This window comes from Cetorhinus maximus, chromosome 12 (assembly GCF_964194155.1).
Source record: "Cetorhinus maximus chromosome 12, sCetMax3.hap1.1, whole genome shotgun sequence".
In the NCBI taxonomy this organism is placed as follows: Eukaryota; Metazoa; Chordata; class Chondrichthyes; order Lamniformes; family Cetorhinidae; genus Cetorhinus; species Cetorhinus maximus.
This window is the reverse complement of record NC_135890.1, coordinates 125,755,604-125,771,407: the sequence shown is the minus strand read 5'-3', so window position 1 is coordinate 125,771,407 and position 15,804 is coordinate 125,755,604. Positions and strand designations below refer to the sequence as shown.

The following is a 15,804-nucleotide window of genomic DNA, read 5'->3' as shown; positions in this document are numbered from 1 at the left end:
GGGATCTTTTAAAGTGGAATTAAAACTCAGCCTCAAACTTTTAACCCACAAAATACAGAAACACAACTCAAACCAAAACATTAAAGCTCAAATCCATTCCTAACACCTCCAAATACACAAATAACTGACTTAAACTATCCCTATTTCCTAACAAGTGTTACAGATTTTGCATTAACAGACGGGATAAGTTATCATTTAACGGTTGTGAAACTTCCAATTAAATAATGAAATAAAACGAAATATTGTAATTATTGCCATGTTTCTCCTTTGACAGAGAAAACAGACCAAAAGGCAACATAACCTTTCATGAGAATTACACCGTTTCATATCGGACTTATCGCCAGTTTCACTTTGTTCCTGAGCGGTCGGTTGGCAATGAGAGCGACCAGATTGTCCTGCCAAACATGCTCGGTCTGGTAGGTGTCAGTGTGACCACGGTCGGTCTGATAGGTGTCAGTGTGACCACGGTCGGTCTGATAGGTGTCAGTGTGACCAGACTCGGTCTGGTAGGTGTCAGTGTGACCACGGTCGGTCTGATAGGTGTCAGTGTGACCAGTCTCGGTCTGGTAGGTGTCAGTGTGACCAGACTCGGTCTGGTAGGTGTCAGTGTGACTAGGCTCGGTCTGGTAGGTGTCACTGTGACCAGACTCGGTCTGGTAGGTGTCAGTGTGACTAGGCTCGGTCTGGTAGGTGTCAGTGTGACCAGACTCGGTCTGGTAGGTGTCAGTGTGACCAGGCTCAGTCTGGTAGGTGTCAGTGTGACCAGGCTCAGTCTGGTAGGTGTCAGTGTGACCAGACTCGGTCTGGTGGGTGTCAGTGTGACCAGTCTCGGTCTGGTAGGTGTCAGTGTGACCACGGTCGGTCTGGTAGGTGTCAGTGTGACCAGACTCGGTCTGGTAGGTGTCAGTGTGACTAGGCTCGGTCTGGTAGGTGTCAGTGTGACCAGACTCGGTTTGGTAGGTGTCAGTGTGACCAGACTCGGTCTGGTAGGTGTCAGTGTGACCACGGTCGGTCTGGTAGGTGTCAGTGTGACCAGACTCGGTCTGGTAGGTGTCAGTGTGACCAGACTCGGTCTGGTAGGTGTCAGTGTGACCACGGTCGGTCTGGTAGGTGTCAGTGTGACCAGACTCGGTCTGGTAGGTGTCAGTGTGACCAGACTCGGTCTGGTAGGTGTCAGTGTGACCACGGTTGGTCTGGTAGGTGTCAGTGTGACCACGGTCGGTCTGGTAGGTGTCAGTGTGACCAGGCTCGGTTTGGTAGGTGTCAGTGTGACCAGTCTCGGTCTGGTAGGTGTCAGTGTGACCAGACTCGGTCTGGTAGGTGTCAGTGTGACCAGGCTCGGTTTGGTAGGTGTCAGTGTGACCAGACTCGGTCTGGTAGGTGTCACTGTGACCAGACTCGGTCTGGTAGGTGTCAGTGTGACCAGACTCGGTCTGGTAGGTGTCAGTGTGACCAGACTCGGTCTGGTAGGTGTCAGTGTGACCAGACTCGGTCTGGTAGGTGTCAGTGTGACCAGGCTCAGTCTGGTAGGTGTCAGTGTGACCAGACTCGGTCTGGTAGGTGTCAGTGTGACCAGACTCGGTCTGGTAGGTGTCAGTGTGACCAGACTCGGTCTGGTAGGTGTCAGTGTGACCAGACTCGGTCTGGTAGGTGTCAGTGTGACCAGACTCGGTCTGGTAGGTGTCAGTGTGACCAGACTCGGTCTGGTAGGTGTCAGTGTGACCAGACTCGGTCTGGTAGGTGTCAGTGTGACCAGACTCGGTCTGGTAGGTGTCAGTGTGACCAGTCTCGGTCTGGTAGGTGTCAATGTGACCAGTCTCGGTCTGGTAGGTGTCAGTGTGACCAGTCTCGGTCTGGTAGGTGTCAGTGTGACTAGGCTCGGTCTGGTAGGTGTCAGTGTGACCACGGTCGGTCTGGTAGGTGTCAGTGTGACCAGTCTCGGTCTGGTAGGTGTCAGTGTGACCAGACTCGGTCTGGTAGGTGTCAGTGTGACCACGGTTGGTCTGGTAGGTGTCAGTGTGACCACGGTTGGTCTGGTAGGTGTCAGTGTGACCACGGTCGGTCTGGTAGGTGTCAGTGTGACCACGGTCGATCTGGTAGGTGTCAGTGTGACCACGGTCGGTCTGGTAGGTGTCAGTGTGACCAGACTCGGTCTGGTGGGTGTCAGTGTGACCAGTCTCGGTCTGGTAGGTGTCAGTGTGACCAGACTCGGTCTGGTAGGTGTCAGTGTGACCAGACTCGGTCTGGTAGGTGTCAGTGTGACCACGGTTGGTCTGGTAGGTGTCAGTGTGACCACGGTTGGTCTGGTAGGTGTCAGTGTGACCACGGTCGGTCTGGTAGGTGTCAGTGTGACCACGGTCGATCTGGTAGGTGTCAGTGTGACCACGGTCGGTCTGGTAGGTGTCAGTGTGACCAGACTCGGTCTGGTGGGTGTCAGTGTGACCAGTCTCGGTCTGGTAGGTGTCAGTGTGACCAGACTCGGTCTGGTAGGTGTCAGTGTGACCAGACTCGGTCTGGTAGGTGTCAGTGTGACCACGGTCGGTCTGGTAGGTGTCAGTGTGACCAGACTCGGTCTGGTAGGTGTCAGTGTGACCAGACTCGGTCTGGTAGGTGTCAGTGTGACCACGGTCGGTCTGGTAGGTGTCAGTGTGACCAGACTCGGTCTGGTAGGTGTCAGTGTGACCAGTCTCGGTCTGGTAGGTGTCAGTGTGACCACGGTCGGTCTGGTAGGTGTCAGTGTGACCAGACTCGGTCTGGTAGGTGTCAGTGAGACTAGGCTGGAATAGCTTGAAACCATCTGATCAGATATTAATTAATGATGTTACCGTTTACAAATCACAATAAATTTACATCTGAAGCTGTGAAGATCTTTGAAAATTATAATATATTTGTGAGCTGTGAAAAAATGCTTTGCTATTAGGGAGGAGATTTACTAGAATAATACCCAGATGAGCAACTTTGGATCATGTGGAGAGGCTGGAGAAGCCGGGATTGTTCTCCTTAGAGCAGAGAAGCTTAAGCGGAGATTTAATCGAGGTGTTCAAAATCATGAAGGTTTTGCGAGACTAAATAAGGAGACACTGTTTCTGCTGGCAAGAGAGGTTAATGAGCAGAAGACACTATTGGTAAAATAAGCAGAAGGGGAGATGAGGAGAAGTTTTTGAGACAATGAGTTGTGATCTGGATTACAATGCCTCAGGGGGGGATTGTAGCAGATTCAATAATAACTTTCAAAAGGGAATTAAATTAGTGCTTGAAGGGGAGAAAGATTCATGACCATGTTAAAGGCAGGAGAGTGGGATTCATTGACAGCTGATCAGAACTGGCACAAAAGGAGATAATGCCAATTCTGACATTACAGGTATTTCAGCTTCCTTTGCTGCACTACTGGTGACCATATCTTCACCTTGGTCCCACTGTCTGCAATTGTTTCCATCAGTTGCTCATCTTACTTATCTCTGCTGTAAACTGTGTGCATTGAGGCGTAATTTCAGGCAGTAACACCCTGACCCATTAGGATGGCTGATCGGAATCTGACAGTGGATGGGAGTGAAAACAGTCAGTCTGATCTTCTGGATTATTCAACAAGTTCAGCTCCCAAAATGCACATTCTTTTTCTCAATGTCAGTGATACTTGGAATACATTCACCTTTCTAACGTGAAACTGAAATATCTGCTTAAACTCCTGTGTTTTCTTTAGAATTCAGTGTCACATGAGTTCACATCATTGGTTTATATTTATTAAATAGTTGTTTGTTTTAACTATAGGGAGCAGCGATCTTGGCTGAGAAATTCCCTCTGTTATTGAAGGTCATGTTCAACACGGCCATGAGGAATTTTAATCAGACTGCTTTCTTCACAAAGACAGTAAATGAGATAATGTGGGGCTACGATGATGAATTTATTAACTTCCTTCACAAACTCTTCCCAAACCGCCTGCCATTTAAGGACAAGTTTGGTTTGTTTGCAGATGTGAGTATTATTTGCAGGATCAGATAGGAAGAGTTTGTAGCTTTCAACATTTAATAAAATGAACAAAATAGAACAAGGGAATTGGGAGCTGGAAAGTGTCAGGTTCCATCTCGTTCACCTGCTGCCACCCTGACCACATGATCCAATGATAATGGTGTTATTCACAGTGACCGGTCTCTATCGAGGAGTCGACCACAGACCCAGACATGAAGAATAGAATCTTGTGTCCTCCCAGGTGGTAGGATTGGTATCGGGGGTATTAAATCAGGTGGGAAGGGGCTGGTGGTGACCGTGCCACCTTCCTACCTCTGCCCTGAGTCAGTCTGTGACAGGAAGGCCAGCAGATGGCCCTCCCATCCCACTGCCAACTGAGGCCCTTAAGTAGGTAATTAATGCCCACTAAAGGGCCTCATCCACTGCTGGTATGAACCCAGCGATGGCTGGGGAGCTCACCATGCAGGGGGCACTACAAACAAACCCCTGTGGGGTTGCTTGGAGACTCCCAGGGGTGGGGTGGGGTGGGTGGGTGATGTTCCTTGTTCTAAGGCACTCGATGCGTAATTAAGGGACCCAGAATTGGTAAAGAGGGAGGCGGCTGAGAGCCACCACCTGCCCTTTGTGCTGACCGCCTCTCTCCCACCCCACCCCCACCCCCACCCCCACCCCCACCCCCACCCCGAACCCACCCCCACCCCCACCCCATCCCACCCACACCCCCACCCCCACCCCACCCCACCCCCACCCCCACCCACACGCCCACCCCCACCCACACCCCCACCCCCACCCTACCCCTCCCCCACCCCCACCCCCACCCACACACCCACCCACACCCCCACACACACCCCCAACCCCACCCACACCCCCACCCCCACCCCACCCCTCCCCCACCCCCACCCCCACCTCCACCCCCACCCCCACCCCCACCCCCACCCCCACCCCCTCCCCCACCCCCACCCACACCCCCACCCCCACCCCCACCCCCTCCCCCACCCCCGCCCCACCCCCACCCCCACCCCGGCCCCACCCCCACCCCAACCCCCACCCCCTCCCCACCCCCACCCCCACCCCCACCCCACCCCCACCCCAACCCCCACCCCCTCCCTTGAATGGATGATTTAAAGTTGAAGTGATGGTCCTGAAAAGCAAAGGGTTCACAGCTGGTTGTGAGGTTTCATGTAGTCAAATATCTAGGAGGTTGGTGCTCAGGTGAACTTTACAACTAGAACAGGTTTAACTACTTTGGCTGCTTTATGATTTGCAGCTAGTTTCCAAGTCTGGTTCTCAGACTGGCTGAGGACTTGTGGTTCTGATGGATCTGCTAGGTCCTTGGATAATGAGGGTGCAGTCCCTGAAAACAGATTTGATCATGTGACTGCTGGGTTTACACTTCTGAGGTCCACCCAGGCTATTTTGGATGGGGGAGGCCATCATGATCCAATGGGAAGTTGATAGTGGCCATTAAATGTCGATCTTACCTTTTGTCCAGTATGAAACATGGAGACAGGCAGCCTGGAATCACCATAGTCTTTAGATGTTGGCCCATCCTTAAACAATGAGATGTGTGAATTCCACAAATGGATGTGTGGTACCCTCTCCTATGTCCACATTTTATTAGGTTATTATTATTTATTATGTTGTTATTTTATAAAGGGGAGGCGATGGCACAGTGGTATTGTCACTGGGCTAGTAATCCCGAGACCCAGGGTAATGCTCTGGGGACCCGGGTTCGAATCCCACCACGGCAGATGGTGAAATTTGAATTCAATAAAAATCTGGAATTAAAAGTCTGATGATGACCATGAAACCATTGTCGATTGTTGTAAAAACCCATCTGGTTCACTAATGTCCTTTAGGGAGGGAAATCTGCTGTCCTTACCTGGTCTGGCCTACATGTGACTCCAGACCCACAGCAATGTACTTGACTCTTAAATGCCCTGTGAACAAGGGTAATTAGGGATGGGCAATAAATGCTGGTCAAACCAGTGACACCCACATCACATGAATGAAAAAAAATTACTACTGTCATAACTTTTAACAAATTCCCAGACTAATCTCCATTAAGGCAACAGCAACCCATAGACTTAACCAGACACCAGGCAAAGTATTTTCATCTTACAAATTCAAAATGAGGTTCCTTTCACTTTGGCCCCAGTGGAGACAATTGTAGGCTTACAGCTGCTTTGATCTTACATTGTCTCTGCCCTGCACACACAAAAACTGCTGCCTGTTATATCCAACACAGCTCATTGAATGTAAATTCTCATTGTATCACCAGCCCCTTTGAATTCCACCTTTTAACAATATAACAGTAGCAGCAGCAGTGTGTGTACCATCTGCAAGATGCACTGCAGAAATTCACCAAGGCGCCTTAGACAGCAGCTTCCAAACCCATGACCACTACTATCTGAAAGGACAAGGGCAGCAGATAGATGGGAACACCACCACCTGGAAGTTCCCCACCAAGTCACTCACCATCCTGACTTGGAAATATATCACTGTTCCTTCACTGTCGCTGGGTCAAAATCCTGGAACTCCCTCCCTAACAGCACTGTGGGTGTACCTACACCACATGGACTGCAGTGGTTCAAGAAGGCAGCTCATCACCACCTTCTCAAGGGCAACTAGGGAAGGGCAATAAATGCTGGGCCCAGCCAGCGAAGCCCACATCCCCTGAATGATTATTAAGATAAATCCCACAAAAACTTGGCTCCTTGTTGCTGTATGTTAGGGATATGGTTTATATTTCCTAGTGCAAGTCAGAAGGCAGCAATCCATCATGGTAAAAGAGCATTAATGATGGTGAGGAGACGTTTGTGTGGTCACTGGCTCCTGCAGCATGACTCTCTCACACAAGGTGAAGCAGTGAATATTCCAACCCTGCTGTGAGAAGGATCTTTGTGCTACTCGAGTGGTCTTGGTCCACATGCCTGATCCTCCAGGTGGCCACCTTGACACAGCTGCCAAAGGCTTTTCCCATTACCTGCCTCATTCAAAGTGTTGGCTCCTATTCCACTCAACTCTGCTGCTCACAATGTAATGGACACTCCTCAGCCTCATGTTCTCACAGTGCAGGAAGTGAGCAGGGCTCCTGTTAGTGACTGGTTTTACATTATCAAATGCAAATGGCCTTAATTAATTAATCCACTTCCAGCGAAACTGCAGCTGGAGATAGGAAACGACATGTCAGAATTAGTCATTTATTCTATCTTCCTATCATGATGTGATTAACTTTACTTATCTGAAAATTCCTCTGCTAGTAAGTAGATTTAAACTGTTTCTTCATGTGAAGTATAAATGATCTAACAGCCTATTCTCTAATTCTGTTACAGTTGAACAACACAGATACTGGATTATTCACAATTAATACAGGAGTTGATGACATTAATAAAGCCCATAAAATTAGCACCTGGAATGGTCTTAAAAAGGTAGAGTCCCTCCCTGCAGAACAGTGAGTAAACAGCGGATAATGGGAACAGACAAGTGGGCAGCACAAGCCCCATCAGGGTTTCTGTCTGATAATATCAATCAAGCGCCATATTTGAAACCTTTATTTTGTATATCAACAAATGGGAGTTATTATAAATGCATTTCTGGTATTCCAGGTAAACTTCTGGCATTCTGACCAGTGCAACATGTTGAATGGAACAGCAGGTGAACTGTGGCCTCCATTCATGGACCCATCTGACACGTTGAAGTTTTTTAGCCCTGATGCCTGTAGGTATGAATCAAAATGTCATCAGAAAAGATTTGTGAGACTCAAGAAATATTTTTTTTTACTTGTTCGTGGGATGTGGCCATCACTGGCTAGGGGTAACGTTTATTGCCCATCCCTAGTTGCCCTTGAGAAGGTGGTGGTGAGCTGCCTTGTTGAGCCGCTGCAGTCCCTGTGGTGTAGGTACACCCACAGTGCTGTTAGGAAGGGAGTTCCAGGATTTTGACCCAGCAACAGTGAAGGAACGGCGATATATTTCCAAGTCAGGATGGTGAGTGGCTTGGAGGGGAACTTCCAGGTGGTGGTGTTCCCATCTATCTGCTGTCCTTGTCCTTCAGGATGGTAGTGGTCATAGGTTTGGAAGGTGCTGTCAAAGGAGCCTTGGTGAATTCCTGCAGTGCATCTTGTAGATGGTATACGCTGCTGCTACTGTGCGTCGGTGGTGGAGGGTGTGAATATTTCTGGATGGGGTACTAATCAAACGGGGCTGCTTTGTCCTGGATGGTGTCAAGCTTCTTGAGTGTTGTTGGAGCTGCACTCATCCAGGCAAGTGGGGAGTATTCCATCACACTCCTGACTTGTGCCTTGTAGATGGTGAAGGAATGGTTGTAAATAAAATTTTTGGTAAAAGGTCAAAGTTTAAAATGTAAAGGGGGTCAGGTGGGGGCTGGTGTAAAATTCAATCGATGGAGTCAGAGTTTTAACTGAAATTATCCGCTACAAGCACAATTTTCAGTGAGGACATCATGGGCAGTGTGTTTCTAGGCATTAATCACAAATGCAGAATGCTAAATATTTCATGGTAAAAAACACCAAAAACATTCCAGACATATTACCAAAATCAAGTGTCTAATGAGAATGAGGAACTGAAAGAAATTACTATTAATGAAAAAAAGTTGGAGAAATTAGTGGCACTAAAATTTGATAAATCCTCTAAAGATGATAACTATACAGACAGTGGATGCACTTTTTTCAATATTCCATAATTCCCTAGATTCTAGAACACTCTGAAGAATTGGAAAGTAGAAAATGCGACCCCATTATTTAAGAAAGGAGGGAGAGAGAAAACATGGGTATATAGTCCAATTTTCACTGACATTAGTAATATGGAAAATGCCAGAATGTACTATTCGGGACATGGTAAAAGGCACTTAAAATATCATAATCTGATTAAGCAGTATCACCACGGAATTATGAAAGGAATTGTCTTCCCCATGAGGGTCAGTACATGCAGGCCTGCCTGTCCTCCCTGCTTTACTGCTGGGCAACTTTCCTTCCAAGAGACGGGGAGGTTTGTCCATGTGGATGATTTGCCTTCCTAGTGGTATCGCTGGTGTGTAGGAGCTGTGATATGTGGGTGTGCTCGGTGTGTGAGGTTGAGCTGAGGCTATGAATGTGAGGTTTGAGTTGTGATTGGTTGAGATTATTGGTAGGTGAGTGAATTGGGTGTGGGTAATGAAGCAGTGGCTGATGCTGGAGGTGCAGTTGGTGGGATTTGGAATAAGACCATAAGACATAGGAGCAGAAATTAGGCCATTCGGCCCATCGAGTCTGCTCCGCCATTCAATCATGGCTGATAAGTTTCTCAACCCCATTCTCCCGCCTTCTCCCCGTAACCTTTGATCCCCTTACCAATCAAGAACCTATCTATCTCGGTCTTAAATACACTCAATAACCTGGCCTCCACAGCCCTCTGTGGCAATGAATTCCATAGATTCACCACTCTCTGGCTAAAGAAGTTTCTCCTCATCTCTGTTCTAAAAGATCTTCCCTTTACTCTGAGGCTGTGCCCTCGGGTCCTAGTCTCTTCTACTAATGGAAACATCTTCCCCACGTCCACTCTATCCAGGCCTTTCAGCATTCTGTAAGTTTCAATCAGATCCCCCCTCATCCTTCTAAACTCCATCAAGTATAGACCCAGAGTCCTCAAACGTTCCTCATATGTTAAGCCTTTCATTCCTGGGATCATTCTCGTGAACCTCCTCTGGACCCTCTCCAGGGCCAGCACATCCTTCCTGAGATACGGGGCCCAAAATTGCTCACAATATTCTAAATGTGGTCTGACCAGAGCCTTATAAAGCCTCAGCAGCACATCCCTGCTTTTATATTCTAGTCCTCTCGAAATAAATGCCAACATTGCATTTGCCTTCCTAACAACCTGCAAGTTAACCTTAAGAGAATCCTGGACTAGGACTCCCAAGTCCCTTTGCACTCCAGATTTCTGAATTCTCTCCCCATTTAGAAAATAGTCTATGCCTCTATTCTTCCTACCAAAGTGCATGACCTCACACTTCCCCACGTTGTATTCCATCTGCCACTTCTTTGCCCATTCTCCTAAGCTGTCCAAATCCTTCTGCAGCCTCCCCGCCTCCTCAATACTACCTGTCCCTCCACCTATCTTTGTATCATCTGCAAACTTAGCCAGGATGCCCTCAGTTCCTTCATCTAGATCATTAATGTATAAAGTGAAAAGTTGTGGTCCCAACACTGACCCCTGCAGAACTCCACTAGTCACTGGCCGCCATCCTGAGAAGGACTCCCTTATCCCCACTCTCTGCCTACTGCCAGACAGCCAATCTTCTATCCATGCTAGTACCTTGCCTCTAACACCATGGCCTCTTAACTTACTGAGCAGCCTCCTGTGCGGCACCTTGTCAAAGGCCTTGTCCAAGTAGATAACATCCATTGGCTCTCCTTTGTCTAACCTGTTCATTACCTCCTCAAAGAATTCTAGCAGATTTGTCAGGCATGACCTCCCCTTGATGCAACCATGCTGACTTTGCCCTATTTTATTATGCACTTCCAAGTATTCTGAAATCTCATCCTTAATAATGGACTCTAAAATCTTACCAACGACCGAGATCAGGCTAATCGGCCTGTAATTTCCCATCTTTTGCCTCACTCCCTTCTTAAACAGGGGGGTTACATTAGCGATTTTCCAGTCCTCTGGGACCCTCCCTGACTCCAGTGATTCCTGAAAGATCACCAATACCCTCTCCACTATCTCTTCAGTTATCTCCTTCAGAACTCTGGGGTGTAATCCATCTGGTCCAGGTGATTTATCCACCTTCAGACCTTTCAGTTTTCCTAGCACCTTCTCCTTGGTAATGGCCACCATACTCACCTCTGCCCCCCGACTCTCTTGAACTTTGTGGATGTCACTCGTGTCTTCCACTGTGAAGACTGACGTAAAGCACCTATTCAGTTCCTCCGCCATTTCTTTGTTCCCCACTACTACTTCTCCAGCGTCATTTTCCAGCGGCCCAATGTCCACTTTTGCCTCTCTCTTACCCTTTATATATCTAAAAAAACTCTTGCAATCTTCTTTTATATTACTGGCTAGTTTACCCTCATATTTAATCTTCTCTCTCCTTATTTATTTTTTAGTTGTCCTCTGTTGGTCTTTGTAGGCTTCCCAATCCCCTGGTTTCCCACTGCTCTTAAGGGTGCACTTTAAGGATGCACTCACTGACCTTGACCACTCTTGTGATGTTATTAAACTTCTTGCAGCATTGCATCCAGATCCTTTGCATCATTTGCAAACCTGGGGGGCACTTCCTTGCCTGTTATGCCATTTTGTGTACTTGCTGTAGCTCTTCCAGTTTTGTCCAGCCAATTCTAGGCCTGCTTCAGCTGGAACACACCCTTACCTTTAAGCGGTTCTGTCTGGCTTTAAGTATTGCAGGTGAACTTTAATTGGTGCTGGCCTCACACAACCCTGGGCCCCTGTTGAGCTGTGCAGCCATTCAACAGAAGGTTTGGCCCTGGGCTGCTCAGCTCAGCCTTGCAAATGGTCAGGAGCATGAAGTTTGCCTGCATCACTTCAACTGGGCATGGATTCATTGCACATTGTGATCACTGCAGCCAGTGTCAGGGGCTATCCAATTTCACTCCTCTTAACCCTGTTTCATCCTCCAAAGATGCTGCCTAATTGGACTGCATTTGACATTTTGTGTAATTTGTTGAGCGATTGTCATTTTGCTGGTCTCTAGACTACATAAAGCAAACACAAGCTGCACACGTCAGTAAATATACTTCAGTGCTCAGGCACCACACAAGTCTCCTTTATTCATTTGCAGGATATGGGCTTCGCTGGCTGGGCCAGCATTTATTGCCCATCCCTAGTTGCCCTTGAGAAGGTGGTGGTGAGCTGCCTTCTTAAACCACTGCAGCCCATGTGGTGTAGGTACACCCACAGTGCTGTTAGAGAGGGAGTTCCAGGATTTTGACCCAGCGACAGTGAAGGAACGGCGATATATTTCCAAGTCAGGATGGTGAGTGACTTGGAGGGGAACTTCCAGGTGGTGGTGGTGTTCCCATCTATCTGCTGCCCTTGTCCTTCCAGATGGTAGTGGTCATGAGTTTGGAAGGTTCTGTCTAAGCTTGGTGAGTTCCTTCAGTGCATCTTGTAGGTGATACACACTGCTGCTACTGTGCGTCGGTGGTGGAGGGAGTGAATGTTTGTGGATGTGATGCCAATCAAGCGGACTGCTTTGTCCTGGATGGTGTCGAGCTTCTTGAGTGTTGTGGGAGCTGCACTCATCCAGGCAAGTGGAGAGTATTCCATCACACTCCTGATTTGTGCCCTGTACATGGTGGACAGGCTTTGGGGAGTCAGGAGGTGAGTTACTCGTCACACAATTCCTCACCTCTGACCTGCTTTTGTAGCCACAGTATTTATATGGCTGGTCCAGTTCAGTTTCTGGTCAATGGTAACCCCCAGGATGTTGATAGTGGGGGATTCAGTGATGGTAATGCCATTGAACATCAAGTGGCGATGATTGGATTCTCTTTTGTTGGAGATGGTCATTGCCTGACACTTGTGTGGCATGAATGTTACTTGCCAGTTGTCAGCCCAAGCCTGGATATTGTCCAGGTCTTGCTGGATTTGGACATGGACTGCTTCAGTATCTGAGGAGTTGCGAATGGTGCTAAACATTGTGCAATCATCAGTGAACATCCCCACTTCTGACCTTATGATGGAAGGAAGGTCATTGATGAAGCAGCTGAAGGTTGTTGGGCCAAGGACACTACCCTGAGAAACTCCTGCAGTGATGTCCTGGAGCTGAGCTGACTGACCTCCAACAACCACAACCATCTTCCTTTGTGCTAGGTATGACTCCAACCAGCGGAAAGTTTTCCCCCTGATTCCCATTGACTCCAGTTTTGCTAGGGCTCCTTGATGCCACACTCAGTCAAATGCTGCCTTGATGTCAAGGGCAGTCACTCTCACCTCACCTCAGGAGTTCAGCTCGTTTTTCCATGTTTGAACCAAGGCTGTATTGAGGTCAGGAGCTGAGTGGCCCTGGCGGAACCCAAACTGGGCATCAGTGAGCAGGTTATTGCGAAGCAAGTGCCGCTTGATAGCACTGTCGATGACCCCTTCCATTACTTTACTGATGATGGAGAGTAGACTGATGGGGCAGTAATTGGCCGGGTTGGATTTGTCCTGTTTTTTGTGTACAGGACATACCTGGGCAATTTTCCACATAGCCAGGTAGATGCCAGTGTTCTAGCTGTACTGGAACAGCTTGGCTAGGGGTGCAGCAAGTTCTGGAGGACAAGTCTTCAGTACTGTTGTAAAAACAAAAAGCTGCGGATGCTGGAAATCCAAAACAAAAACAGAATTACCTGAAAAACCTCAGCAGGTCTGGCAGCATCAGCGGAGAAGAAAAGAGTTGATGTTTTGAGTCCTCATGAAGGGTCATGAGGACTCGAAACGTCAACTCTTTTCTTCTCCGCCGATGCTGCCAGACCTGCTGAGTTTTTCCAGGTAATTCTGTTTTTGTCTTCAGTACTGTTGCCGGAATATTGTCAGGACCCATAGCCTTTGCAGTATCCAGTGCCTTCAGCCATTTCTTGGTATCACGTGAAGTGAATTGAATTGGCTGAAGACTGGCATCTGTGATGCTGGGGACCTCCGGAGGAGGCCGAGATGGATCATCCACTCGGCACTTCTGGCTTAAGTTTGTTGTGAATGCTTCAACCTTATCTTTTGCACTGATGTGCTGGTGTCCTCCATCATTGAGGATGGGGATATTTGTGGAGCCTCCTCCTCCAGTGAGTTGTTTAATTGCCCACCACCATTCACGACTGGATGTGGCAGGACTGCAGACCTTAGATCTGATCCATTGGTTATGAGATCACTTAGCTCTGTCTATCGCTTGCTGCTTATGCTGTTTGGCACGCAAGTAGTCCTGTTAAAGCTTCACCAGGTTGACACCTCATTTTTAGGTGTGCCTGGTGCTGCTCCTGGCATGCCCTCCTGCACTCTTCATTGAACCAGTGTTGATCCCCTGGCTTGGTGGTAATGGTATAGTGGGGGATATGCCAGGCCATGAGGTTACAAATTGTGTTCGAGTACAATTCTGCTGCTGCTGATGGCCCACAGCACCTCATGGATGCCCAGTCTTGAGTTGCTAGATTTGATCGAAATCTATCCCATTTAGCACGGTGGTAGTGCCACACAACACGATAGAGGGTATCCTCAATGTGAAGGTGGGACTTCGTCTCCACAATGACTGTGTGGTGGTCACTCCTACCGATACTGTCATGGACAGATGCATTTGCGACAGGCAGGTTGGTGAAGATGAGTTCAAATATGTTTTTCCCTCTTGTTGGTTCCCTCACCACCTGTCGCAGACCCAGTCTAGCAGCTATGTCCTTTAGATTAATTATTTCACTTTGCAGTTATAGCATTGGCAGGAAATTGATCATTAAACAATCTTATTTTTAAATTTGAACAGGTCATTAGAGTTAGTTTACCAACAATCAGGCAGGACCTTTGGGATACCTTCTTTCCGATACATTGCTCCGAAGACAATGTTTGCGAATGGGACAGTGTATCCCCCCAATGAAGGCTTCTGTCCCTGCAGGCAGTCCGGGGTGCTGAATGTGAGCACATGCAGAGACTGTGAGTATATAATCTGTATAATGCCCAGTTAAAAAAGAAAACCAAATGGATGCAAGAAATCATATTAACATTTCAACTTTTCCTCAATTGTGATTTGCTTTTATGTTGATGATGACAGTAATGATTATATTAGCGAAATTGAAACCTTTAAAGAGAAAGTGGCTGTGTGGATACAGTACTGACTAAGAGACAGAAAGCAGAGAGTAGTGGTGAAATGTTTTTCAGACTGGAGGGAATTGTACAGGGGTGTTCCCAGGGGTCAGTATAAGGACCGCTGCTTTTTTTGATAAATATTAATGACTTGGACTTGGATAGACAGGGCATAATTTCAAAGTCTGCAGAGGCTCCAAACTCAGCAATGTAATAAACGATGAAGAGGACAGACAGACACCTGGTGACAGACAATTGTGAAGCGATGCATTTTGGCTGGAAGAGCAACGAGAGACAATATAAACAAAATAGTACAAGTTTAAATGAGGCTGCAGAAGCAGAGAGAGCTGGAGGTGTCTAAACAAATGTTGGAAGTTGGCAGGACAAGTTAAGGATGTTAAAAAAGCATACGGGACCTTAGCTTTATAAATAGAGGTATAGAGTACAGAAGTAAGGAAGTGATGCTGAACTTTTACAAACATTGGTTAGGTTCGAGTTGGAGTATTGGGTTCAATTCTGGGCACCACACTTAAGGAAGGAGATCAAGGCTTTGGAGAGGGTTTAGAGAAATTTACCAGGACTGGGTCATTATCACATTTATATTAGGGATTTTGCTTTTCATAATCAGACAGAACCACATTGCTTCAACAGAAATGACATTGAAGATATGTGTTTATCAGACATGCTGTTTAGTTCCATCATTCTGAAAAGGAACAACTAAACAACATCGGTGCATCATATTACATTAAATTATAGAAAAAGAATGAAGTTACATGAAGCCTGTAAAATCACTGATTAGGCCCAATGCAGCTGGACTGATGTGTCCAGTTCCAGGCTCTAGGACTCCAGACTTTAGGCAAGGCCTTGGAGAGGGTGTAGCGGAGATTTACCAGAATGGTGCCAGGGATGAGGGACTTCAGTTATGTGGAGTGACTGGAGAAGTTGGGATTGTTCTCCTTCGAGGAGAGAATGTTAAGGGGAGATTTGATAGAGTAAATAAGGAGAAACTGTTCCCACGAGCAGGAGAGTCGGTAACCAGAGGAACACAGATTGAAGC

The 15,804-nt window shown here is 47.5% G+C and overlaps 1 protein-coding gene across 2 annotated transcripts in view; it reads left to right on the top strand.

Moving 5' to 3' along the window:
- LOC144687964 (scavenger receptor class B member 1-like) overlaps window positions 1-15,804 on the top strand; it is an 84,449-nt gene that overhangs the window by 27,084 nt on the left and 41,561 nt on the right. For both annotated transcript variants that reach the window (XM_078554621.1, XM_078554620.1), the window contains exons 3-7: window positions 275-416; window positions 3,769-3,972; window positions 7,302-7,397; window positions 7,575-7,690; window positions 14,431-14,597. In XM_078554621.1, the coding sequence (XP_078410747.1) occupies window positions 275-416; window positions 3,769-3,972; window positions 7,302-7,397; window positions 7,575-7,690; window positions 14,431-14,597 (725 nt within the window). The remainder of the gene's footprint in view (window positions 1-274; window positions 417-3,768; window positions 3,973-7,301; window positions 7,398-7,574; window positions 7,691-14,430; window positions 14,598-15,804) is intronic.